Genomic DNA, 25,295 nt, shown 5'->3' on the forward strand with positions numbered 1-25,295 from the left:
TGGGGGCCACTTCCAAAGCTTTTCCCAGTTGCCTGATCAGCAAGGTTAATGCTGAGAAACCTCCTTGATTCAGTGCAGATTTCCATGCTGGTCCTCAGCAAAGGCTGGATCACCCCAGCAGCTGTGGGGAGAAATCCACTGGCTCGTGATGGTGGTCACTGCTCATTCCTGGCAAGGCAGCATCGTTCACCCCCAAATCACACTGCAGAGAGGAGTCTACTACCCCTGTGTGCTTTCTTTGCATGGTGCTGGAGAAATCTCCCTCTTGTCAGGTCTTGGGGCATCAGGGGAAGGGATATTCTGTGCAGCAGAGGACTGGCAGTGTGACAGAGCAGAGCAGAGCCAAGTTTTGCACACTTACTAAAATATCTTCAGTGGTATCTTTCTTGCAACTCAGCAGGGGCCTTAATACTTGTCAGTCTGCTATCCCTGGCTATGCCAGCAAACTTGTTCAGATGTAGCTTAGGGGGTTGGCATGGCTGGGCTTGTTTCACCAAATCAGGGTTTGCTCTAAGGTGTATGGTGTTTCTTGAGCTTTATTTAAGGCAGTTCTGGATCCTTATGTACAGGTGGTCATTTTCAGGTCCTTCTTGGCTTCCTTCATATGCTGCCTGGATTTTGGGGAGGTTTTCTGTCAGTGAATGGGGGAATATCTGACTATTTTCAGATGTCAGACAGTGAGCCTCTGGGTCTCAGCAAAGTGGTGGTCTTCATCCTCATCTCAGGCTTCTCTGTATTTTTTAACACAAGGATGTCAACTTTTCACTTTCCTTCGGCACACTGAAATATTCATTACCTTTTCTCAATTATTATGAACTACTGTCACTACAAACCAGGAAATAAACTCACTTAGTTTGTTCTGTGCTTATACCAGTTTATAACTGGTCCCAGGTCCTGTATGGTCCTGTCACCCAGGAAGACTTGGTTGACAAAAGCATTTTGGAGGTGACTTCAGTCCCTGTATGTTTATTCATCACTTGTCATTTCTCTATCTCAGCAGCTGTGCTCCAGTGCATCCTTGCATGCATCTTGGGATGCATGACAGGATGGGCTTGCCCGTGTCTGCGCTGCTTAAAATGCAATTTCATAAAGTGGTCTCTATGCCAAGTACTTCAGTCTTTGGAGAGGATAAAGGCAGGTTACCTGTTCAGGAATGTCAGTCAGCCCTGTCTTTACTAGAGGATTTGCCCGGGCAGCAGTCACTGTCTGAGCCCTGCTGGAGGAGTTGGGTGCAGGGGGAGCGCTGTGTTACACTCCTGGGTTGTTCCCAAGCATAAACCTTCCTGTGAACCCTGCACTTGATCACTGCTTCTCCCCTTACCTGGGCTCTGGGGATGCTCACTGCCAGGCATCTGGCTGGGATGTTGGACTGTGACAGAAGAGGTTGAGATAGGGGACTGCCTGGTTTCATAAGGTTAATTAACAGTAGGGGTAGGGTTTGGAGAGGCTGGTTTTTCTGTTACAGGAACAAGCGAGGTAAGGAATTTCAGCTTTCATCTCATCAGGAGTGTCTGGGAAAGAAGCTGATGGAAACAGAACTTTGCTTATGGTCAGATGGGGATCTCATGTACCCCAGCATCTCCTTCCCTGTCTTGGTCATATCAGTTCCCCAGCCCATCCATCAGTGCAGGTTCATCCTCTGGACAGTGACCATGCAAGTGTCTTCTGTGTTCCACAAAAGAGGAGAAACACAGAGAGCATTGATCCAGATAAAGCACTCACAGGTACCAGGGATGGAAAAGACTTAAAGGGCCACTGAACCCCCATTTCCCCACTGTCCTTCTTTGACAAGGGAAATGTGGCTGGAAATGGACTAATGCTGGCCAGGAGCTGTTGAAGGATTATGGAATAACTGTAGCTGCTGCTTAATTTCCTTTTTTGGTTTGACTTTTTGTTTTGCACGTGACTGGTTTTAAAGGAGACATTGCCTTTATAATCATTGGGGTGAAATCTTGAAGTTTATTGTAAATTTCAAGATTATTACTTGGTGTTGTACTGAAGAAATCCTAGAGTAATATGATGTTGTAGTCTCAGCATTTTTATAAATTACATTTAGTGACTTCTGTTTTATGGACATCACAGTTGCAGACCAGAATATGAACCTTGAAGCTTAAAGGACAAAACAACTAGAAGGCAAATAAAAATGAACCAGTATTTTTTACTTTTAAAATGTCAGTATTTTTAAGCCAGTTGCTTGATGCTTGGGGCCCTGACTCACAACTTCTGAATGCTTTAAGTTAGCCAAGTATAATAATCTTTAGAAAAGGTTTCCTTTCCTAGATGTGCAGCCATTATTGAATGGTGTCTTTGCTAACTTTTCTTAGGTGTAGGTTCAGAAAGTCACAGCTTGTTAGGTAAAAGGGCTTGGAACTAATCTAATTTAGTTTTTTGCACGATTCCATGAATTAATTCCAGTTTGTGAAACATTCAGTCCTGGTGAGTATAACAATCTCCATCTGGAGAATCCATCACGGATTTTATAGCCTTGTTCCACTAGCTAATTGCCATCTCTGGCAAAGATCTCCATTTTAGTTTCAGCCTGTGTTTTCTAGTTACCAGGGATTTTGCAAAATCTTTGTCAAATACAGTGAAGAGACCTGTGCTATCAGTCCTTTAATACATTTAACAGATGGAGCCTGGAGCCCTGTACTTATTTCACTATTGTCAAAATTCCTTTTTTTCACTGTGGAAAGCCAACCTGAACACTGGTTCAGTACCAGCTGGACCAGAGGCTAATCAGGTGTAGTAACACCTCTGATTTGACTCGTGTTCCTTGTTTACATAGCTCATTAACACTTGCAGTTGGCACCCTGGGATCTCCCCATACAGCTTATTACCCAGTCAGGCATGTGAGAGTTGTCACAGCCCAGGATAGTATTTTCCACCCTTTCACTTTAGCTTGCTGTATTTATTCCTGGATGGGTGAACTTGGACCAGCTCAAGTCGATATTGTATCTCCATGTTGTGCTTAAACTGTGATCCAGATCACTCAGTGCAATGAATCCTCTTCATTGATCTCAGTGGCTCTTGTCAGATCCTCGTGTCTTATATTCAGAATGATTTCTTTATCTGCACTATTAATAAAAAGTGTGTATAATGCAAATGAAGCCTTGAACTGGAAACTCTGCCTCTTACTGAGGGGAATTAATTTTTGGTACATGCAGAAGACAATCATGCAGGCACCTTTTCATTCTGATTTAATCCATGCATTTTCAAAATCAGCATGCAGAATCAATGAAAAGAATAAATCTGGGCTGTTTTTAAATACATCCCATTTTTTATGTGCCTCATAAAATTCCACCCTGCCAGGATGTAGAAGTCTATAATTAACTGCTGAAATAGTCTGCTGCTTCTCCAGTATTTGTGTATTTATTCCCCCACACATACTACTGCTGTTTTCAGACAACCTGTTGATAGTTACCAATTCAGCCATGTCTGTGGCTGCTGTCAGGACACAAGGAGTTCGTTTTCTTCCCTGAGACAGCCCAGGCAGGCAGGTTTGCTGGCACTGTGCACAAGCTGAAGGATGTTACACCCAAACTGACTTGTCCTGGCTTTTCTCTGGCAAGGATAGCCCAAGCATGAGCGTGGGTTGGAGGCTACACTTCCATCTGACAGCCCTGCAGAAGAGCTTTGCTTTGTATCCTTTCCTTCTGGTCTAATATGCCTTACATTAAAATAAATGAAAGTGAAATTAGGCAGTTTCCACAGCTTGGATGATGCCCTGTCATTTCTCCTTACCCTTCTCTATTATTATCCCAGCTGGTTCCTCTAGAAGTGCAGAGATTCAGGAAGGCACCTTTTCTTTATGCTGAAAATCTGTTCTGAGTGTGGATCTGTTCTGAGTGTGAATCTTTGTGAGGAAACACAGTATCCTGTCCCACTCTACTATCAAGGGTGTGTTTGATACAGCAGATGTCTTTTTAGATTATCATTTTGCCCTGAGAATCTTCACATAATTGTGCCAAAGAAGCTGGGCCAAGTCTTTCCAGAACTAACAAATGTCACCAACAAAACAGTGAATTCAAGAGATGTGAGTCCAAGTCTGCAGAGTGTTTTTTGAAACAAACACTGCAACTATTGCTAATTCCATCTATGAGGGCCATGTCTGGGCTTTGGCAAATGTTCTTTCTGTGTCACCATTTAGTGATGGATCTATAATTGTGTTTCCTTGCACCATGACCATCAGACTGGGCTTCCTGACTTTGCCATGATCTTGGTTTTTTCCTTCATGGTCATAATACTGTTTCTTCCATGTTATTCCCAGTGAGATAGAATAGTGTTTGAAGTCTACTTTGTGACTGCTGAAATCATAATGAAATCAGGTAGACACCTGGTCTGAGGTTAGTATCCTGGCTGAAGGCTCCCAGTCAATGGGCAGGAATAAGCACATTTCACACACTTTTTTTTTACTCTCATTGTAAGGTAAAAGCCTGAGGCAACTTCAAAGAACTGCACCCCAGAAACGCCTTATTCTCATTGCTGACTCATCCAGAGCATCCACAGAAGATGCATGAAGTTGTGAGATAAAGTTCCTTGGGAGAGTCTTTGAAGGATGAAATAGGCCAGTCTGCCCTAGAGGCAAAGGAAGGCACAGCATTCAGAGAAAGATGAGCTAAATAGGTTAGAGGAGGGCATTTTAATTATGAATGTAAATGCCACGGTGTGTTGGAAACAAAGTCCTTCCTCTACTGGCCCCTTTCCATCCCTGAAGAGAGGAGAGCTTCACTGTACCTGTAGCAAGGCTGAGGTGGAATTTCCTTTCCAGAACATTTACAGGCATTTTCATTTACTAATACTGCACTGCTTTATCCAACAACAACTCTGTTGTATTTATGATTTCCTGGTCATCAACAGCAAGTGGACTTTATCATTCATTTTCCTTTCCAGGTTTTTTATTTCTACATAAAGTTACAAATTCTCCCCAAATTTCTCTGTCTTGGTAATTCTTACTCCCAGGTGGTCTAGTATAAGAGGACTATTAAGACATTGCCTAAATTTGGGGGCTTGGGCAGCCCCAACATCTTGAGGAATTTCTTATGAAAGTGAGGTCCATTGTCAAGTATTTTGCTGAAGACATTGTATTGCAAGCTATAGATAGTAAGCTATTATGCATGCTGTATCTCTGAAAAGAAAGAGAGTGCTTGGTGACCCCTGCACAGCAGCCCTTGAAAGCCTCATGCCCTGCTGGTGCTCTTAATTAAAAAAAACTGTTTTCCTTAATTTTTTTTCTCTTTTCCCTTTTTTACAATACATTGCAGAAGCTTATGGGGGCCCTACATCTACAATAATGCCAACAGAAAATATGTTTTTAATAGAAATGTAGTTGAAATATTGCAGAGATAGCCAAAACTCACAATGTTCCACTGCTGCATGCTTTTAAGAAGGATGATTGTTAACTAGAATGTTTGGCTGAAAGATTTTAACCTGCTCTAATGCAGAGTAAGAGCAACATTTAGAATACAGTAAAAGCATTGTGAGAATGTCATTCTTTACTAAGCCCAAAGGACCTCAGGATAATCCTGATTGCTGCGTTTCTTTGGAGCTTTACGTGAGAATTTGGATAGGAGCTAAGCTGCTGTTATGACATTCCTATTTTTGTAAATGCTGATTTGTTAATGTGAATTGCTGTGTTTATTTTATTACGTATGTACTCAGAGATTTTGCAGTTGGCTAAGTCAGAACTAAATTGGGACAGATTAAACAAGTAAAAAGAAAGTTAGAAACATTAATTTTATTGAATAGCTGTGCTTCAAGAGTTATAAAGTCATTTGTACCTGTTCAGTTTCTGAGCTGGAAAACGCTGGAGAATCTCTCCTGTGACCATGGCTGCTGAGACTCTGGTGGCTGGCAGCTGCTACAGGGTGTAAATCTTTAGTAGCTCCGAAAATCATTTGCAGTTCAAGAAAATAGACATCTCTGTGGTCTTTCCTTCCTCTGTAGTGTAAAGCTAGACAGACTAAAGTGACAAGAAAAGATGAAATTGATGAAAGGCTAAGATTTCCCAAAAGTACAGCGTCAAAAGTTCATGCAAGGGTCTAAAGGGTGTATCTATGGACAAAGATTGCTGTGCTTCATAATGAAAAAGAAAGATTGCTGTATCTCCACTGGTTTAGATTCAGAGATCAATTTAATTCTATTGCTCTACGCTATTCCCATAAAGAAGTGAGAAAATCAGTATCTGCAGCAAATCTTCCAAATTTTCTGCTACTAATTGTCTTTGTAGGAGTGTAACTGTATCCACACAGTTGGGTTTTTACTTTCACAAAACCAGTGGTGCCTTTTCTTTTGGTAAAGACAAACAAGCTCACATTTAACTGAATTAATTGCTGTGGTAAAATATGTGAGCACAAACTGGCTGTCAGCAGCATTGAGGAGGTGTTGCATGCTTGTCTGAATTCACATTCACTTGTGGAACATCTTTTGCACTGGGAGTGACATCCCTCACTCATGATGTTATTTATTGTTCAGATTTTTGAGCAAAAGATTATTCAAGTCCCACAATGGGCATCAGGTCCCTTGCCAGGTTTGCACACTGGAGCACCAGAAGGAAAAGGGGACTGTGGGGATGGTGTGAGAACTATGCCCATGATCAGAGGGCTGGAGCACCTCTTCTGTGAAGACAGAATGAGAGTTGGAGTTGTTCAGCCTGGAGAAGAGAAGGCTCCAGAGAGATCTTACTGCAGCCTTCTAAAACTTAATGAGGACTTATAAGAAAGCTGGAGCAGGACAGTTCTACCAAGGCCTGTAGAGATGGGATAAAAGGAGATAGCTTTGAACTGGAAGAGGGTAGATTTAGATTAGACATAAGGAAGCAAGTTTTTATGCTGAGGGTGGTGAGGCACTGCAAGAGGTTGCCCAGAGAAGTTCTGGATGCTCTGTCATGGGAAGTGTTCAAGGCCTGGTTGGTTGGAGCCCTGAGAAGCCTCATGTAGTGGAAGGTGTCTGAGCCTGTGGCAGGGTGGTTGGACTAGATAGCTTTTAAAGATCACTTCCAACCCAAGCCATTCTGTGATTCTATTCATTCCTGTATATTTTGTTGTGAAGTGTCATCCAGCACCTCCATGCAGCACCTCCCTGGCTTCCTGTCTTTTATCCTCTTTCAGTAGACATCTAGCTCCTTAGTTATTAGCCTGCACCTCTGCCAGAGAACTTGTATGCCTGGGATTGAGAGCAAACCCTTCTGGCCCTGGGAGCTGCCAGGGAAAATGGCCCCTTTCCTGTGCTCATGAGCTGCCTCCGTGGATGTTTAATTTACAGGAGAGACACAGCCTTAGAGCATGTCTGTACTAGGCCGGTCAAAGCCATCTCAGTGTCAGACTGAGCTCAGCACAGCTTTCCTCACTGCTGGCTGCATGAAGCTCTGCTGGGATCTTCTTCCCAGGGACGCTGGTCTGTACTTCTGACCAAGTTAGCAGTGTACTTGTGTTCAGTGTTTCTTCCATTTCAGTACCTTTCTGTGCCAGAGTGGATGCCTTGGGCAAAGCTGGGATGAGAGTGTGGGACTGTGTGTGTGCTGTGTCTGAGGGCCTGCAGATTTGCTTTCACTAGTTTGGACAGAAGATTAAGGCTGAATTGCTGGCTTTCTTTGCTGTCGTGTGGCTTGGCAGGGACAAGCTTCTTAGAGCAGTGCTGTTCATTTTCTAGGGCAGGATTTTAAAATTGTCTTCACTTTTCAGCTTTGTTCTGCGGCAGTCAAACAAAGTGGTGGGTTATTGTCAATAGAATTAGGCCAACACTAAAGGCTTTTGAAAATCCTATTTTGAGAAGTTGTGTAGGTGCTGAAGACAACAGTAACCATAATTACTATGTACTTATATAGCACAAAATTGACTGTCTAAGAAAAAGCATTCATGGTTCTTTGAGGGCCAGTGGGGTAAATATGTGCATTCATTATGTCTTGTGCTGTGTGTAGAGTACAGAAATAAAGGTAATGGTATCCACAGCAGGCCTAATAGCTTGTGGTTACTTTAAAATACAAATCCAGAAGGTGCTTGATTGCAGACTTCAGGTGGGGTCCAGCAGCCAACTTATTTTCCAGTCAAACTGGGCCTGACGTACCACGTGGTCTAGGGTGAGTCTCTTTAACAAGATCAGTGTAGAAATTTCAGAACTTTGGCATCAGGGCTGAGAAGTGGCTCAGCCTGTGCACAGTGAGATTTTGCCGGGGACTGCTTCCCATGGCCGAGGCTTTGAGGGCTGCCTGTGCAGTGGAGGGAGGGATGGAGATGGGTCGGGTGAGGGACTCTGATCCCAGCTGGCTGTCAGCTCCAGCCTTACCCTCACTGCTGAGACATCCTCCTGGATTATCTTCCAGACACTGCAAATTATGATTCGGGTGTATTAAAGAGCTGCCTGCTGACAGCAAGCCTAGCTCACAAGCAGATCCACTACCAGCTTACTGCTTATTTTTCCCTGATATGAGTCTGGTGAGTGATAGATGCCCTTAATGGGAAAGTGACACAATGAGGTCTCCTACTGGAGGATGGCTTTCATGGCTCACTGTGATTGAATGGGGCTGCCTCCAGCAGTTCTGCAGCAGCACTTCCTCTTCTACTTGCTCTAGCCACTCAGGGATGCTGCTTTGCTCACATCACTTCCTCTTGCATCCCAGCTCAGCTGATCCACTGATCTTGCTCTGGGCAGGGAGTGGTGTTCGAAGGGTGAGTAATGCATCCCTTGTGTTTTCTTCAAGCCTGCCAGTTTATGCTTCTCAGCCATGGTGTTGGTGGGAAGGGGAGGCAGGAAGAGGCTGGTGGCTGCTGAAGTATTAGCTGCACACCTAGGCAAAAATGCTGGTTTTGAGTCAGTGCTTCCTTTATGCACTCATACCAGACATGTATGTCACTGTCAAGAGCAGGCAAGAAGGCAATTTATCCAGTCTCTGCTGCGATTGTTGGCATTTGGGAGTTGTGACTTTCCAGTTAGAACACTATTAATAAACCATGCAGCCACTAGGTGAAAGCTCCCGTAAGCATTTCGAGGGCGTGCGGCTCTGACACTTCTCCCATGTGTGTTTTCCCACAGCCGACAATGCCCGCCGCCCTTCCCGCCGCCGCCGGCCCAGCAGCACAGCCCCATGTCCTCACAGGCCACCGCTGGCCCTCTGCTCCCAGGCTCCTTGCCCCCACTGCCGGCCCCCGTGGCTGCCCAGACCCCGACGCTGCCGGGCCAGCAGCTGACACCCGACGCCTTTGCCATCGTGGAGCGGGCGCAGCAGATGGTGGAGATGCTCTCTGAGGAGAACCACGTGCTGCGGCAGGAGCTGGAGGGCTACTACGAGAAGGCAGACAAGCTGCAGAAGGTAGGTCTAGAGATTGGGATGGTTATCCCTGGCCAGGATAACATCTTGGTGCTTCTGCCTTTGGACACTGTTCTTCAGAGTTGCGTCACTGTAGTGGGGATGCACCACTGGCTGCTTCTAACTAGTGCCTCTCTGTGGTGGTCTCACAGTAGAGCCTTGTGGGCTCTACTGTCTTTAGGATGAAACAGAGCAGTCCATCAGGTATCTCTCAACTGGGTATTTTCCCCTTCCATCTTCCATGCTGGCCTCACTGGAGCTTTCCCTGGAAGTCTCCCATGGGCAGTATGTTCCTGGTGCAGCAGGGTCCTGCACCATCTGCACAGGAGTTAGAGATGCAGGTGAGAACCATATGAAGAGCATGTTCTTTTTTCTCCCAAGCATTCTTGTCCACCACAATAAGCTCATGTGGTACTCCACACTCTTAGGAAGTGTAACAGCCGCCAGTGGGGTTGTCCATTGTTATGAAATTGATGAACTGGGTTGCCTTAGAGGCTTTCAGTTACTTCTCCAGTCCTCTAAGAACTGATATTAGTCATCCATTTGAACATTTTGGTTCTAAAAGCACTGTCCCCTTATCTGAAAGGACCATTTGATAAAGATTTTACTTGAAACCCATTTTTCTAAGAGATCCTGCATGCTCTTTTCTATAAATATGCAGGTTTTTTCACTGCAGGAGGGTGATGTCTTGCGCACTGCCTGGGGTGAGAAGATGAAGAGTTGGATCTAATGAAGTAGAAGTTGCTTAAAACTGAGGCTCACTGAAGGCAAATCAGAGATGCTCACCAGGTCTGCTGGCTTTGGGTCCTAAGAGCTCAGACCTAGTAACTTACTTAGGACCCTGTACTACTATTTCATTTATGTCTTCCCACCGCTTATACACAAATGAGCTTAGACTGCAGGTCTTTTCTCTCTGAATTTAGGAGTCTATATGGGAGCTCAATTTTTTTTGTATGCTGTGTGGATCAGGGAGATGCCCTTCAGAGAAGAAGAAGTAGCTCTCAGAGACCATGTCCCAGCTTAGGGAGAAGCTTCTCCTTAGCTTTGGGAGAAATTTGTGACAATCTGTTCAAACAGATTAGGAAAAAGAAACAGATTAGGAAAAAGGCCAAGTGTTTTGTGGCTGCTGTCCTTTCTGCCTCCTCTGCAACAAGATGAGTTGAGTTTATTCCCAGAATTTCCTAAACTTAGTTAGAAAAAATTTTGCAGCAAAGTTAACTATTCATGAAGAAATCTGCAAAAACTTTATTACTGACTTCCTGTGGCCTTTGTGGGCAAAAAGAAATATTCCAGCTATTAATTTTACAAAAGCTGCATTGTTCAGTAAAAGGTATTTAAGTGTAATGCCCTATAAATATTCTAGTTTCTTTCACCCTTAGAAATTATTCTCTCTTTATCTTGGATGCCCTGCAAGTCTATTGCATCAGACACCAACAGAAAGGTATTCAAGCATGGGCTGAAGTCTTACTTCAGTCAATAAAGTGTGGACTTGATTCCCATTGACTTTGGGGGAATGTAAGCAGAGTATTAAAGTGAAACACGTACTCAAGTGCATTCTTTCTTCAGGAAACCAAATCTCTAACACATGGTATCCCTCCCATGCTGCTTTTGCCGTGTTTGAACACAAGGTCAGGGCAGGTCTTCCTCAGTTCCCACAAACATTGCCTCTGAAAATGTGATTGAGTTAAATTATGTACTTTGTATGTGAAAACTCTTCCCTCTTGTTGCAAGTGGAAAGGTCAGGAATGAGTACTTCTTGTTTGTGGATAACAATTTTATTCTAGGTAGGACGACCTTCCCATCACTTTTATTCATTACAGAATAGGGGAAGAAGTTGGAGAAAGTCAGCCTGACTTGTAGGACTCCCTGGGCATTTGCACAAACAGCTCAGTTCTGAGGGTTGTCACATTCTCAGTTGTGTGTGAACAGACTTTTTGTAGAGACGTACAAGGTGCTGATATGAGTCCTGCTGCTGTTCGATGAGTTGCCTTTTTTTCTTACCTAAAAAAAGTTGGAAGAGGAATTGTGTGCATTTCATTTTGAGCTTTTTGGATGATTTTCTCTTTTCTGAGTAGTGTTAACTGCTGAAGTTTAATTGCTAGGCTGGGCTGGCTCTTCCCCATGCCACATGTGTGGGTTGTTTGAGTGGGTTGGCTCCAGGAGCTACCAGGCAGAGAAAAGGCTGAATTGGTTTTTTTTCCTCCATGGAAGAAGGAGAAGGAAATCCCAGAGCCGTTGAGAAACGCCAACACAATTTATGGCTGTTCTTCTGCTCTCCTTTAATTTTGTGCTGATGGAGCACTTGCTACAGGAAGTTTTTGCCTCCAGGGCTGCAGGTGGTGTGGTGATGTGTTTTGGGAAATACCAGCATGTAGAGGGCCAAGCAGAGCCCTTGTGGTAACCAGATGCATTGGGCCAGACTGTTAGGCTGTGGAAAGCCACTTTTGTGCTGGCAAATCTACTCTACTGTGGTAGGAGCTGTCTGGAGAAAGCATCTTCTCCTGCAGACAGTGGCTCACCAACTCCCTGAACAATTCGGAGAGAACCAAATTAAAGCATCTTGCTAAGGACATTGTTCATATGCCTCTAAAGCACTTGAAAGGCTGGAGGCATGGACAATCTCTCTAGGGAAACCTGTTCCAGGGTTTGACCACCCACTCAGTAAAGAAATGCTTTCTCATGGCTAGTCTGAATCTCCCCACTTGTTTCAGCTTTTGTGCTTGTGAACAAGCTGGAAGCAGAAATTGGGGAAGGTAATCAGGTTTCCCCTTCATGGCTCTGCCAGGCTTTCCTTGGTGCATGGTTTGGAGGTGCTGCCTGCCCACGGGCTGTGTCTCCACAGAGTGGTCCAGGCTGCTGGAGCCTCACTGTGGGAGCCTACACACCCAGAGAGGGGTGACAGCTCCAGTGTCCCTGGAGCTCTCATTCTGCAAGTACTGCAGCTGGAAAATCATGCCTGAAGCTTACTGAGAGGAACCTAGCTCTTAGCAAGTGGAGGTGAGCTTGCACCCTGGCTTCAAAAATCATGAATCTGTCCCACCCATGAATCAAGAGACCAAAAAAGCACCAGATTTAGAAAGGTACGTGGGAGGCCATGTGTGTCTTTTGGTTTTCCAGCCTGTGCACATTATCAAGCCTTTCTCCACAAACACAAGGGCCAGGCATGCAGGAACAAATTCCCACATCAGCATTGATCATCTCTGCAGCAATAATTCAACCAAAGCTGCATCACTTAACATGATATTATCTTATTAAAAGAGTTGGATGGATTGAGCTGAACAGCAAAACTCTACTCAGGACTATTCTTCTGTCAGTCTGCTGGGCTTAGGTACTTAAAATGCAAGTTCACCACTAAGGGATTCCTCTGCATACCTTGCCTGCAGTTTGCCAGATTTTAAGAACGTGAAGTTAAGAAGATTAAAAACCCAAAACAATTGGTTCTGTTTGCTACCGAGAGTTTCTCTTGTATAAAGCAGTCTTCAGTCAAGGATGGAAAGGAATGGATCACAGTAGTTTAAAAGTGACCAGAGGCCAGAGCTGAGTCTAAAATACTTTTAGTGACATTCAGAACTCAGAGATAAGTTCTGGATCAGGGACCTGTTGAACAATAAATGTTGCCTCCTACACCCTTTCTAGGAGAGAATACAGCCCACACAAGTACACCATTTCTTGTTTTTTCTCCTCTTGGGTGGCATTAAAACAGTCACCTTGGTCACAGACCAAAGGCAACCAAGCAGTTCCATCAAGTCTAGCCCACCTCAAGCTTTTTTGGGAGCTGCCAGTGGGGTGTCCTGGGGTGTTGTGGCATGATGAGCTGCCCCACAGGGTGTTTATGGGGGTCCTCAGTGCAGGAACCACCAGCATTGCTGGGGCTTTGTGCCATTGTCTGCCAGGGAGATCGGTCATTGCAGAGTTGGTGGCTGGCGTGACACTGGACATGAGCATTGCCTGACCCCTTGTGTTCTTGGAATGTGCTGGGCAAACACTGGAATGGGATACATTCCTGCAGGGCTTTAACGAGAACTCTCTCTCCTTTCAGTTTGAGATTGAGGTTCAGAGGATTTCAGAAGCTTATGAAGGTTTGGTGAAGACCACCACTAAGAGGGAGTCCCTGGACAAAGCAATGAGAAACAAACTCGAAGGAGAAATTAGGAGACTTCATGACTTCAACAGGGATCTCCGTGGTTCGTTACAGTTGCTTGTGTTTTTTTTCACCCTTTGGTTGACGTGGTGTTTCACTAACAAGCTCCAGAGCAGCAGGCTTTAGAGGAGTGGCTTCACACAATATTTAGGTACACATCATGAGAAATAAGGCCTTCCTCATTGGCATTAGGCAAAACTGCTGTCACCCTCCTGGTGGCAAAAATACCTTCTGGCAAAGTGTAAGAATCGGCTCCAGATGGTGCCTTTGTGTTTAACACTTGAAAATATGGATTTGACAGCGAGGCCACCAGTCACAGTATCCTGTTGTCTCAAACTGAGACACCTGCCCACTCCTAAAGAGCTAAAGAGCAAATTGTAATGTAGAACAGTGCTGTGTTACCCATAAATCTCCAAGATCAATGCCTTCACAGGTCAGTAGCCCAGTATCAAAGGTTATCTCTTTTTTAAAAAACTTAAATTTGAGGGTGTATCCTTTTGAGAAAGCAAATGGAGGATATGTTGGGTAACTGTCGCCCATCCAGGTTCCCTATGGGGCCTACTTGGGTACTCACTGCTCCTGCAGTGAGGTGCCTTTTTCAAGCTGACTTACGTTTTTTGCAATGATGTAAGTGGGACACATTGTCTTTTTTGAGGGGGGAAGTTTCTGAAGGCAGGACTTTTCCAGGGAAAGCTGTCCTTGGCTGCAGAAAATGCCTTATTTCCCAGGGCATCCTCAAGGAGTGGTGTCACTGGGCTGGGGGCTCCTGTTCCCCAGGGTGTCTTGCTGCACCAGGGGCAGCTCTTCACTGCAGGAAAGCAGCCATCTCCTTACACAGTTGGGTAATTCAGATTGCAAATGCCTTGTGCATTTTGAGTAGTGTGAGACATGATTGCCTGGGCATGTCAGCTGTGAATGGCAGAGACTTTCTTCCAGTTTCTGTGACTCTGAATAACACAGCTTCATGGAAGAGGTCAAAGGCCTCATCTTTTATGTATGTGTCAGCCTCCATTTTAATATCCTCCTTCAGAGAGTCTATTTATACTTCTCTGCTGGCATGCATCTTATTTTCTTGGTTGGCCTACAATTTTATATACATATATTTATACTTGAAGTATTTCCTGTTTTTTGCAGAACGACTGGAGACAGCCAATAGGCAGCTGGCCAGCCGAGACTTCGATGGGCACGAGGATAAGGCAACAGAGGGCCTTTATGCCACTCAGAGTGAGTACTGTGCTGATCTGTTTGGAAGATGCAGATATATATATATATATATATATATATATATATATATATATATATATATATGCACACATGTATACATAGTGGAGTGGAGGTGAATACTTTGCTATTAATTGTTATTCTGCTTGTGGCTTGGTTTTACTCAGCTAATTCATCACACAGTCTTGTTTAAGCTGCAGACTGGATTGTTTGGGGTAGGGTTTTTTCTCTCTGAGCACCAGAACCAAGCAGTGGGAGTTAATGGTAACACAACTTAGCTTATTTTTGATAAATATTTATCTGAAATTGTGAAGTGTTGCTTGCAGAGATAATCTCTAAAGATGCATGCTTTTTAGAGGAGCCAGATTCTTGTCTTGGCTGGGAGAAGCTCAGAATGAGCTCTGCTGACTAGTTATCAGTGCCATGGTTTGACTAACAGCAGAAAGAGCAGAGCTCAGCCATGCTTTTTACCAAGGACTGAAGTGACAAAGATTTGTCAAAGTGACAAAGAAGCAAGAGCTTCTCTTGCTATGGAAGCATCCGTTCCCAGTCTCCCATAATGAATGGCCATAGTGCTGCTGATTTCCTTGCCATGCACTGATGTGTGTGTGACTATCCAACCTGAGCAGCAGGATGCTGTGTGGCAGTGTGTGGCTTCTTTCGTATCGTAAGCATCTTCAGCCACCTGGAAGCTGTGCAGTATCTTGTGAGCTGAAATCCCAGTGAAGCTCATTGCTATGTACAGCTCATCCTTCTGTTTTATCGCATCGAGAGCTTCCTTGGAAGATGAGCTGCAACTGCAGTGCAGAACCATCCACCTCCATTGCAGAGTTTGGTACTATTCAACATGTCTCACCACCAGCCTTGCAATGTCCAGCAGCTGCTCCAAATGCTGGAAAGCCTTCTCCTGGCTCCCACCAGCAGCGATGATGCCAGCACAGCTGATTGTTTGGTGCACGTGTGCACAAACCAGAAGAGAATCCAGTGATCTTTTCCATGACACGTTAGCTTTGCCGTATTAGCAAATGGCATAAAGGTGTGCAGATACTGCTGCAAATGCAATGGGATGATCTCTTAAGGAAATGGCATTGCTGTATAAATCTTGTCATCCTCGGGAAGAGTTCAGATGGGATAAGCTGCTCAGTAGAAATTGGAGACCTGATCTCTTCATGTAGAGACAGCCTGGCAGTGTTGCCATATGCTGTTAGCTACAAGGAAGAGTTAAATCCCCAGGATGGACTCAGTTTGAGTTCTTTTCCAGTACATAAACATGCTCTGTGCTTCTGCTGGTAAATATCTAGCAGTGCAACTTTGTGCTGTGCACTCAGCATATTGCTGCCATCAATTCACAGCTTACAAACAAATATAGCTTTTTGGATCCTGTCACATAAGAAGGTCTGGATGCTTGGAGTATCTCGTGGCTAGGCCAGCGAGCTAAATGTTACTAATGCAATGCAGAGTGCTTCCAAGAATAGAAAAATGGGCACATGTAAAGCAGGTCTCTTCAGTCATGTTCTTTGGGCTGCTGGGACATGCACAGTGCTGACCTCGATATCAGGGTGTCTGCCTAACAAACACCCCTCTCAGAGTCCATAAAAGGTTCTGCTTGGAAATCCTCTTTTGCTGCATTTATACCCTGATGTTCGTGTGTGTCTGAGTCTTCCACTGGGGCAGACTGTGGCTGGGGTTCAGCTGCACCTGATTGCTGACCTGGGGGTTTTTGCAAGCACAGTTTTTATCTTCCTCATGTCTTTTAATAGGATGCACAGGCAGAAAACTGAGAAGAAGGAAACTGAGTTTTAGCTGCTTTAAATACACTGAGATTGAAATAGTCATTTTAGAAGAAGAGAAGAAGGTTTGTTGTGAAGGTGATGTTTTGGTTTTATTCCGCAGAGTGGCAGGTTATTAAGTAAATGCAGGTTAGTAAATGCAAATCTAAATTTTCATTAGGAAAGCAAAAGCAGATTTCTAGTCCCTATGTTTATGGACGACAGATGGGAAACATGACCCAAGTTATATAAGAAGGCTCCAACATCCACAGTTTCCTAAAAGTTGTCATTTTTAAGTCACTCTGGTGACGAGCTGAAGAAAGATAAGATTATTGAGGCTGGTAATACTGCATAGCATTTTTTATGGTAAAACTCCAGTATTGAGAAAGACTCCCAGAAAAAGAAATCTGGCAAGGAAGGATGTTCAAGGATCATTTCTCAGTTCCTCACCGAGCTTTCCATTAGCAGTGCAACAGTGCAGAGCAGTCATGTGCTCTGAGATGGAGACTACAGGTGACAAAAAATCTTATTCTTTGCAATTATAATAGACAAAGCCAGGCCACATGCCTCTAAGAATTGAGTGCTAGGCAGGGCTGAAAAATACTCACACGATATTAGTTAAAAGATAATTATGTGATGTTTTTTCAGGGAAAAGGGTTTTTTTAAGGAAAGCCATAAAGCAGTGACTGATGGAGGCATATAGGCCCATACAGGCAAGAGAAGAGACACTTAGGAGGAGGCTGAGAGATGCTGTGGAAAGGAAGAAGCAGGATGATTTAGGATGGTTTCAAGGACATAGGGCTGAGAGAAAGCTTACAGTGCAGCTTATTATCCTCATATCTTTAGAAAAATATATTTTGATGGAGTGTGAGAATTCTGTGTGTTTTTTTGGGATTTCTGAACTGTGGGAGCACTGTTTTTCCAGGTGTCTGAGACGGATTGTGCCCATCCACATGGCTCTACATCTGTTAGTGGGGATACATGGACAGTTTTAGCAGTGTGTTGATAAAGCCTTACACTTTGTGGGAGTGTTCAGTTCATGTGCCTTGAACTTGTGCATATATCTCTGTCCCAAATATGCCAGGCAAAGAAGTGTTCCCATTTCCAGACCGGAAATAATCAGGAAATAATCTGCATTGCTGCTCCAGGCCTCCTTTGGCCCAGCTTTATCAGCATCAAACCACAGCTGCAGAGGACTGAGTGAGGCTTGGGCAGATGGACAGATGGACAGTAGCTCTGCTGCCCTTCTGCAGGGAAATGTGTGGCAACCTGGCCCTATTTGATGTGTAGAGACTTTAGTAAAGCTGTGGAAAACCTTCTCGTATTTGGCTGCTTGGTGTAAATACAAATTCATTTATTTTGCTTATTAATATGGGGTGGATACCAGCTGCTGAAAGGTCTTTGGAGCTGGCAACAAGGTCCTGTCCTTCTGTCAGTCAGTCTGGGGAGGCTGTTGGAGCAGGAGGGCCCATCCTGCTCTTGATCCCCTGTCTCACAGCCATGGCTGTTTGGGAAGGTTGGGCTGCTGGAGTTGGCTGGGATACAGCTTGATTTAGGTGAGCAGGAGAGGTGACTCTTGTGCCCCATCCTGGTATATCAGCTGGTCCAAGGGTGACTGGCAGCAGCTGCCATGGTGTACACCTGTGACCAGTGATGGCAGATGACAGAGCTCTTCCACACACTTGCCATGTCAGGAGCTGCAAGAGTGACAAGAGACTAAAGAAGTCCCTCAGGTTTCACTGAGGAAAGGCATGGTCACTGGAAGGCATCTGTGGAATTGACAGCTGTGAGTGAAGAGCCACCACTGGGAAATGAAAACCTGCATAAGAGAAATTATTGGGAGTGCTGCAAGGGATGTGCTATGGGAACCACTCTTGTTCGCAGGAAATCTCCTGCAGCCAAATTAGTCTCCAGCTGCTGTAACCTGATATATTTTCTTCTGCCAGCAGTGGTCATTTTGTAGTAGCAAGGACTGTCTTTAAAATATGTCCATGTTGCCACTCTGCAGCATCAGAGCAAGGCAAAAATCATCTTGGGATGTATTGAGATGGTCAAATAAGTTGACACTCAGATGTAATGTGTGCTAAGGTGGGAGTCACATCTGAGTTACACTGGGTCTGTGTCATCTTGTGCCTGTATCTTTTTGTCTGAAGTTTCCATTTCAAAGCAGATTCAAGACTTGTCTACTTTTGATGCACTTGCCCAGCCTGACAAGTCAAAAAGCCTGTTTGAGAAGTACTGAAGCAGCCTCCTTGCTTCATCCCCTTTTCTCTACCCAGCTGGAATACAAGTGTAATATCCACAGTGTGTGGAGGTACAACAGTCAGAGTCAGTCTGTAGAAAGCTGTTGCAGTCTGTGAGCTGCAACAGTGAAGTCTTTTGGGAGCTGTTCTGTAATGGGGTATGGCAGTGACCCAGCAGAACACAGAAATAGTTATTAATTAGAGATCTTTAGTTAAAAAGGTGTATGCAAGGGTAGTGCAGTAAAACAGTGTTTTAAGACTTTAAGGATACTTAGTTTGCACTTGAAGAGAATTTAAAATATGTTCAACTAAGTCCTTCATCACTAAAAATTAATGCAAGTAAAGAACTTATAAAATGTACATCTAGAATTTTACAGGATGAAGCTGACATGGAGAAATGTTGAGAGCTGTTCAGGAAATTTTTCTTGCCAGCTTTCTAGTGGTGATTATTTTGTGTATTTGTGTATAATTAGTCCTCTTGGCAGGATAGAAAGCACAATGCAACAGGGTAGGCTGAGGACTTCAACTTCCATGAATGGAAATTGAAAATGAGGATCCCAAGCGCTGTTTTGCTATGTTATCCCCATGTGTAACGTGAAACACGGGTTTCAAATCCAGAGCAGAGCATGTGTGGTCCCAGCATGAGGTGGTGGAGTGGAGGGCTGAAATAGCATTCGTCTTCCAGCTTCCTCACCCTCTAATGACATTAGCTTCCTGATAATTTGCCCAGATTTACACTTTTCTACAATAGATACTAATGTTCCTTCTGGCTAATCTGATTGAAGTAAATATTTTCGCATTGAAGGAAGAGGTCTGCACGTCTAACGTAAAATCCCATGCCAACAAGGGAAGAGGAAGGCCACCATAATCCCAAGATGGCTCATAGTGGCAGTCAGTGGTGCAGTGTCCACAGCACTCACTGGGCTTTGCCTGTGGGCTTTGCAGTGACCAGCATGATGGTATTGGCACCAGCAGTTTTTATGAGGTGCTGAGTTTCTCCTGGTGGTATAAATGAGAGGACAGGTGGGTGGGTTTGGGCTCACCTCGTCCACTTTTGCCTTGTACACATGGCTCAGCTTGTGTCCATCTCACCTCGCTGCAGACACCTGCTGATGGTGTGTGAATTAAACCTGTTCTCATCCCACCTCATACTAAGGAAGAATGTGGCTCTCCTGGGGGTAGTTCAGGTCTAAAATGGAATGGCTTTGACCATGAGAAGTTTTCTGACCCTGCTTGGGGGAAGGTGGATGATTGGGCTTCCAGCTTGAGTGGCCACATTTGGATGGCATGGGCTGGATGTTTGGGGCAGGTTTCCCATGTTTCAGTGTTTTTGAAACAACTTTTCACTTCACTTATTAAAAAATAATAAATTATGTAATGCTATGTTTTAAAAAATCAAAAATCAAAGCAACATTTAATTGATGCCAAATAAATTTTTGGAGGAAGTTTTCCTTCCTGGAGGCCTTTTAAGTATCTATTTTTGTTGTCATTCAGAACAAAGGCCAGATTCTGAAATTTCAGATGTGACTGAAAGAAACCTCGATCCCCTGCTCACTCCAGTCATTGATTGTTTGTGTTCTGACATCAGGGAACCAGTGATTGGCCTGTGACACTTGTGCTCCCAGAAATGGCTTCTCAGCACTGTCAGGGCAGAAGCAGATGGAGCCAAGGATTTCCCCAGGCAGTTTGCCAGCAAAGTCAATGGTGGGCCTGCAATTTGTTGCTGGAGACAAAGATGTGAGCAGAGCAGACTGAATTTAGCCGGTTGTTTATTTTTTTAATGTTGTTTTAAATCTTACCCAAAAAAGGGATGATTTTTCAGCACAGAGGTTATCTACGTGCTTTAGTCTCACTCTTAATGCTTAACAGAAGGTGAGCACTGGCCACTGGATCCTTAAGTCCTGCAGGTCTGGAAGGTCACCCAGAGCCCCATAGGCCTGAAATTACTCCCACAGCCTCCCTTTTCTTTGCATGGGCAGAGGAAGCCTGTACAGAGGCCTCCTATCATATTCTTTGTTCCTGTTTTCCCCTCTTTCCATTTTCAGCCTGTCCAGCACAGATTTGTGTTTACTATTTGGCTTCTTCAAATTTTCTGTGCATCATGATCTCCATCTTTGCAAATAAAAAGCTCGAGGCACAGCACAGCCCACATCCATGGGGCTGAGGCTTCTTGGCCAGCACAGAAGGCAGCAGAATTGAAGCTGGCAGCTATCAGCAGCTCTTGATGCAGGGTGTTGTGTAAAAAAAGGCATACCTGGTGCAAGCCAGAGTGTTTCTGGGGGATGTGCTAGCAGTTCAGCAGAATGGAAAGCTCTGAGGTAGTGCTGGGGGCCACAAGCTCTGCTGGTACAGATGCAGCCCAAGCTGCCACTGGTCTCTGCTGCTGATGTAAGGTGGGGCACTGAGAGGCTGAGCCCTGCCAGTAGGAGTTCCTTGCCCACTGTGTCTCAGCCCTGTGTTGTAAAGGCCCTGCTCGCTGCTGCTTTTCATAATTTCTATTCTTCTAGGGAGGTGGCAACTTTCCTCTGGTGTGTGGTCTGTGAGCTTTCCTCGTGGAGTAGCTCTTGTTCTTGTCTTTCTTTCAGACAAAGAGAACTTGAAGGAGAAGGAAAAGTTGGAGATGGAGCTGGCAGCTTTGCGTTCAGCCAATGAGGACCAGCGGAGGCACATTGAAATCCTTGACCAGGCCCTAAACAATGCACAAGCCAAGGTTATCAAGCTGGAAGAGGAGGTGAGGCATGGACAATATTTCTGTGCTCTGAGGATGCACATGGCTCATGGTTAGACCTTTCTCCATCCAAGTCCTGATTCTCTTCTACCCACAGGGTGCTAGGTCTTCCTGTTTCCCTTGCACTTGCCCTTTTATAGAGAAAATGTGTAGTTACACAACACTGAGCCAAACAAGCAAGCAAAGGAGACCATAGTTGTGTCTAGAGCAAAGCCTTCAACATGGAGGAAGATTAAATTCAGCTAGCTGGTGGCTGAGGTAATGGTAGTATTTAACAGAAAAATTGAATAAAAAACTGACTACTCACTGGCCTGGGACTGTGATAGAGACATGTGATGTTAGTGCATCCCATTTCTCACCAAAGAGTACCAGCTTTTGAGATGCACACAGCAGTGCAGGACTTGGTGACTTCACATCTTAAAATATCTGGCTGATCTGGCTGGAAGCAGACTGACTGACCAGGATTTAGGGCTGCAGGTTTTATTTGAGATATGAAGAGAACCTATCATACTGTGAGACCCAAGAAGTGCAAAAATCCCAATAAGTGAAAATAGGTATTCAGAGAGGAAGCGAAATCCCAGGCACAGGCACTCTTTAAACTGACAGAGCAATATGTAGCAGTTGGAAGCTGAAACTGGACAAATTCATAGTGGAAATAATGTTCAGTTTTGTCTATACCTAAGAGTGACAATATCAGTTCTCCATTATGGGTGAAGAAAGTCTCAATTTATTGTATTCCTTAAGGACCTTCAAATCAGGAAGTATGGATCTAGTAACTGCTTGAAAGTCTATGCATGCTAGCAGATCGGGTAAAACTGTCAAAACAGGCCCTTTTGACCTTTCAGACCCCTAAAATCTCTGTCCCTGTGACCAACAGAGGGAGAATATTTTATGGGGAGTAAAAGGAACCTGATCTTTACTACCTAAGTTGCAGGTCATCGGTGACAGGAAGGCTGTTGATGACTCTCTGCCCTTGCAGATTATGTAGAGGTTCAGACTCTGGCACAGACTGTTGGCAGGATCTTGGGCAGCTCTGCTCCCCTTCAGAGCCTCATTTTCCACCTGCTCCCTCCCCAGGGCTGGGGAGGGGAGCCGGGATGCAAGGGGTCTTGTGGGAAGCAGAGAAAGCCTTTCTCTAATATTTGCAATTAACCTAAGTGCCATTCATTGTCTTGGACATACGAAGGGAGAATTGACCTCTGTGGTTTTTGAGTGTTTTTTATTGACAGTAAAATGACAATGACAGACTCCCTGTCAGGCTAAACCAATGGTTACTTAGAGTCTGGAAGATTTAAAGTGCTATATGTGAGTGCTGAAGACATTGCTGGTTTGTACCTGACCAAAATGGCCCATTCTGACTCCCTGTTTAGAAACATTTTAAAAACTCGATTTCCTTGGATGGATGCACTCAGCAGCAAGAAGAGGATCACGTTAAGTTTAACTGATCCTTTGTTAGTTAGGCTAAAGCCTGCTCACCATCTGGGTGTATTTGAGGCAGTCCCTTTGGGGTAGCTGCAGGAACCAGCATATTTTTAATCTGTACATAATTCACTTGACACTCTTTGGTTGACAGGCAACCTGAGGTTTTCTATTTGCATTTCATTACAAAGGGCTGAATAAAGGAATGGTTTAGGTGGCAATGCCTGCTTCTACACTCATGGCATCATGCAGGGGATGGGAAGAAATAGTGGTTAGCTTGTGTCTGGTCCACAGACTGTCAGTGTGGTACTAACAGGTAATACTGACTTGCTGAGTAGAGACTAGTGAAGGCAGAAGCATTTATACAGTGGTCTCCAGGCAGGTGGTTCAAGAACCTACCTTGTCCCTGCTGTGTTGTAGTAAATATGTTTGCAGCCTTAGGGCTCTAAGAGCTTGGCAGTAGTCAGGTTTTAGTCTAGCCATTCAACAGAAATGTGCCTCTGCTGGATCCTGGATTGTGGACTGGTAGAGCTGAGCAGAGGTTAGCTCTAGGGAGCTCCTAACCTGCCTAGGGCATGGTAGGAGTTATGGAGGTGGTAAATTCCTGCCTGGGGTACTGTAGATGTTACAGAGGTGGTAATCTCCTGCCCTGGGCATGGAAGTCTCAGAGGTGACATATGAAAGTGATGCCTTGGTATTTGCCAGACTATATCAGAGTCCTTAGCCTGACAAACCCATGTTGATCTGGTACCTTTTAACTTCTTTTTTCATTCTAGGGGCAGTTCAAATGAATTTTAGCCCAGCTGTATGATTTAATTGTTCAAGGCAGTATCAGGCAGCTTGGGTGAAGTGCAGGTAATCTGAGGCTGCCAGCACATGCCCAAACTCCAGCACTCACTTTCCCTTTTGTCCTGTTTTCATGGCTGAATCCAAGCACCTTTTCAACAGTCTCCAATGTTTCTGGATCTTACTTAAACACATGCAGAAGATAAGCTGCACTGTTAAACCTTCATTTTAAGCCAGGGATTTTTACTATAATTTGGAATATATTGAGGAAAACACAAATTCAGTCAAATCAAAATGACTGTTATTATTCTTAACAGAGCTCTAGCTCATACACTGCTTTGTAAATCTGCCCAGATTTGTTCTACCACCAGCATGTAATTAACAGCATTTTAAATCAAGCCTTGAGAAATAAGCAGTAGCGAGTAAGTTGAATTAACATAAGATAGTCCTCTGTATAAATCTGCATTATCCTTGAGTGCCTGCTTGTAGAAGGATGTAATTCAAAATGTGTAGGTGGTATTATTACCACATGTCATTTAGCAGACTGCTACGGGAATCGTGTCTGTTCCATGCTTTGAATAGAAAACTGAATAATTGGAGAGGGCTCAGAAAGCAGCTGTACAATTTATTTGGGGTCCAGAAGCTGTTCTTTGCTGGGAAGAGTTTAAGTGAAAAGCTGTCTGAGCTTCAGACTGTGCACATGAACATGAATCACTGAATGGTTATGATTAGAAGGGACAGCAGTGGGTCTTCTGGTCCAACCTCCCTGCTCAAGCAGTGTTGTCCTAGAGCACAGGATTGTGTCCAGATGGTTCTTGATTATCTGCAGTTAGGGAGGCTCCACAACCTCTCTGGGCAATCTGTTCCAGTGCTCGGACACCCACATAGTAAAGAACCCTCGGGTCCTTCTCTGCAGAGCTCTCCAGCACGTCAGCCCCCATCCTGTACTGGAGTATGGGCTTATTTCTCCCCAGGTACAGGGCTCTGCATTTTCCCCTGTGGAATTTCAGAAGGTTCCTCTGTGCCCATCTCTCCAGCCTGTTGAGGTCCGTCTGGAGGGGTGCACAGCCCTCTGGGCTATCAGCAGCTCCTTCCAGCTTTGTCTCTGCATGCAGCTTGATGAGGAGGCACCTGCACCTTCACTCAAGTCATTGATTCATAGGTTTACAAAGCTGGGCCCAGTATTGTACCTTGGGGGACACTATTAGTGACAAGCCTCCAACCAGACCCTGTGCCACCTGGGATCTGCTCCTCAGCCAATTCTTAATCCTCCTCACTGTCCACTCATCCATGGTTCCTGAGTTTACCCATGAGGATGTTGTGAGAGACAGTATGGTGAGCCCTGCTGAAGTCAAAGTAGACAAAATCCACTGCTCTCCCTTCATCCATCCAGGGATGGATGAAGAAGGGTTGCTGTAGAGAGATTAAACATTTCTATGTAACACAAGAGGAAATAATGAGATGCAGTGTTTGGAGGCTGAAGCTGAACAAATCAGGCTGAAAATAAAGAGTTAAGAGTAATGAACACTGAAGCAATCTACTTAGAGTGATAGTGGGTTCTCCATCTCTTACAGTCTTTCATTCAAATCTCGTATCTGTAGAATTCAATTGTTCAGACTGGAGTTACATTTCTAGCACAGATATTTTTCCAAGACCCACTCATTTTTACTCAGATTTATTTGCTTGG

The 25,295-nt window shown here is 44.5% G+C and overlaps 1 protein-coding gene across 1 annotated transcript in view; it reads left to right on the plus strand.

The window, feature by feature from the left end:
* AMOTL1 (angiomotin like 1) overlaps positions 1-25,295 on the plus strand; it is a 54,446-nt gene that overhangs the window by 15,751 nt on the left and 13,400 nt on the right. The window contains exons 4-7 of the mRNA XM_059466473.1: positions 9,028-9,304; positions 13,341-13,485; positions 14,577-14,666; positions 21,261-21,406. Of these exons, the coding sequence (XP_059322456.1) occupies positions 9,028-9,304; positions 13,341-13,485; positions 14,577-14,666; positions 21,261-21,406 (658 nt within the window). The remainder of the gene's footprint in view (positions 1-9,027; positions 9,305-13,340; positions 13,486-14,576; positions 14,667-21,260; positions 21,407-25,295) is intronic.

This window comes from Ammospiza nelsoni, chromosome 2, assembly GCF_027579445.1.
Source record: "Ammospiza nelsoni isolate bAmmNel1 chromosome 2, bAmmNel1.pri, whole genome shotgun sequence".
NCBI lineage: Eukaryota > Metazoa > Chordata > Aves > Passeriformes > Passerellidae > Ammospiza > Ammospiza nelsoni.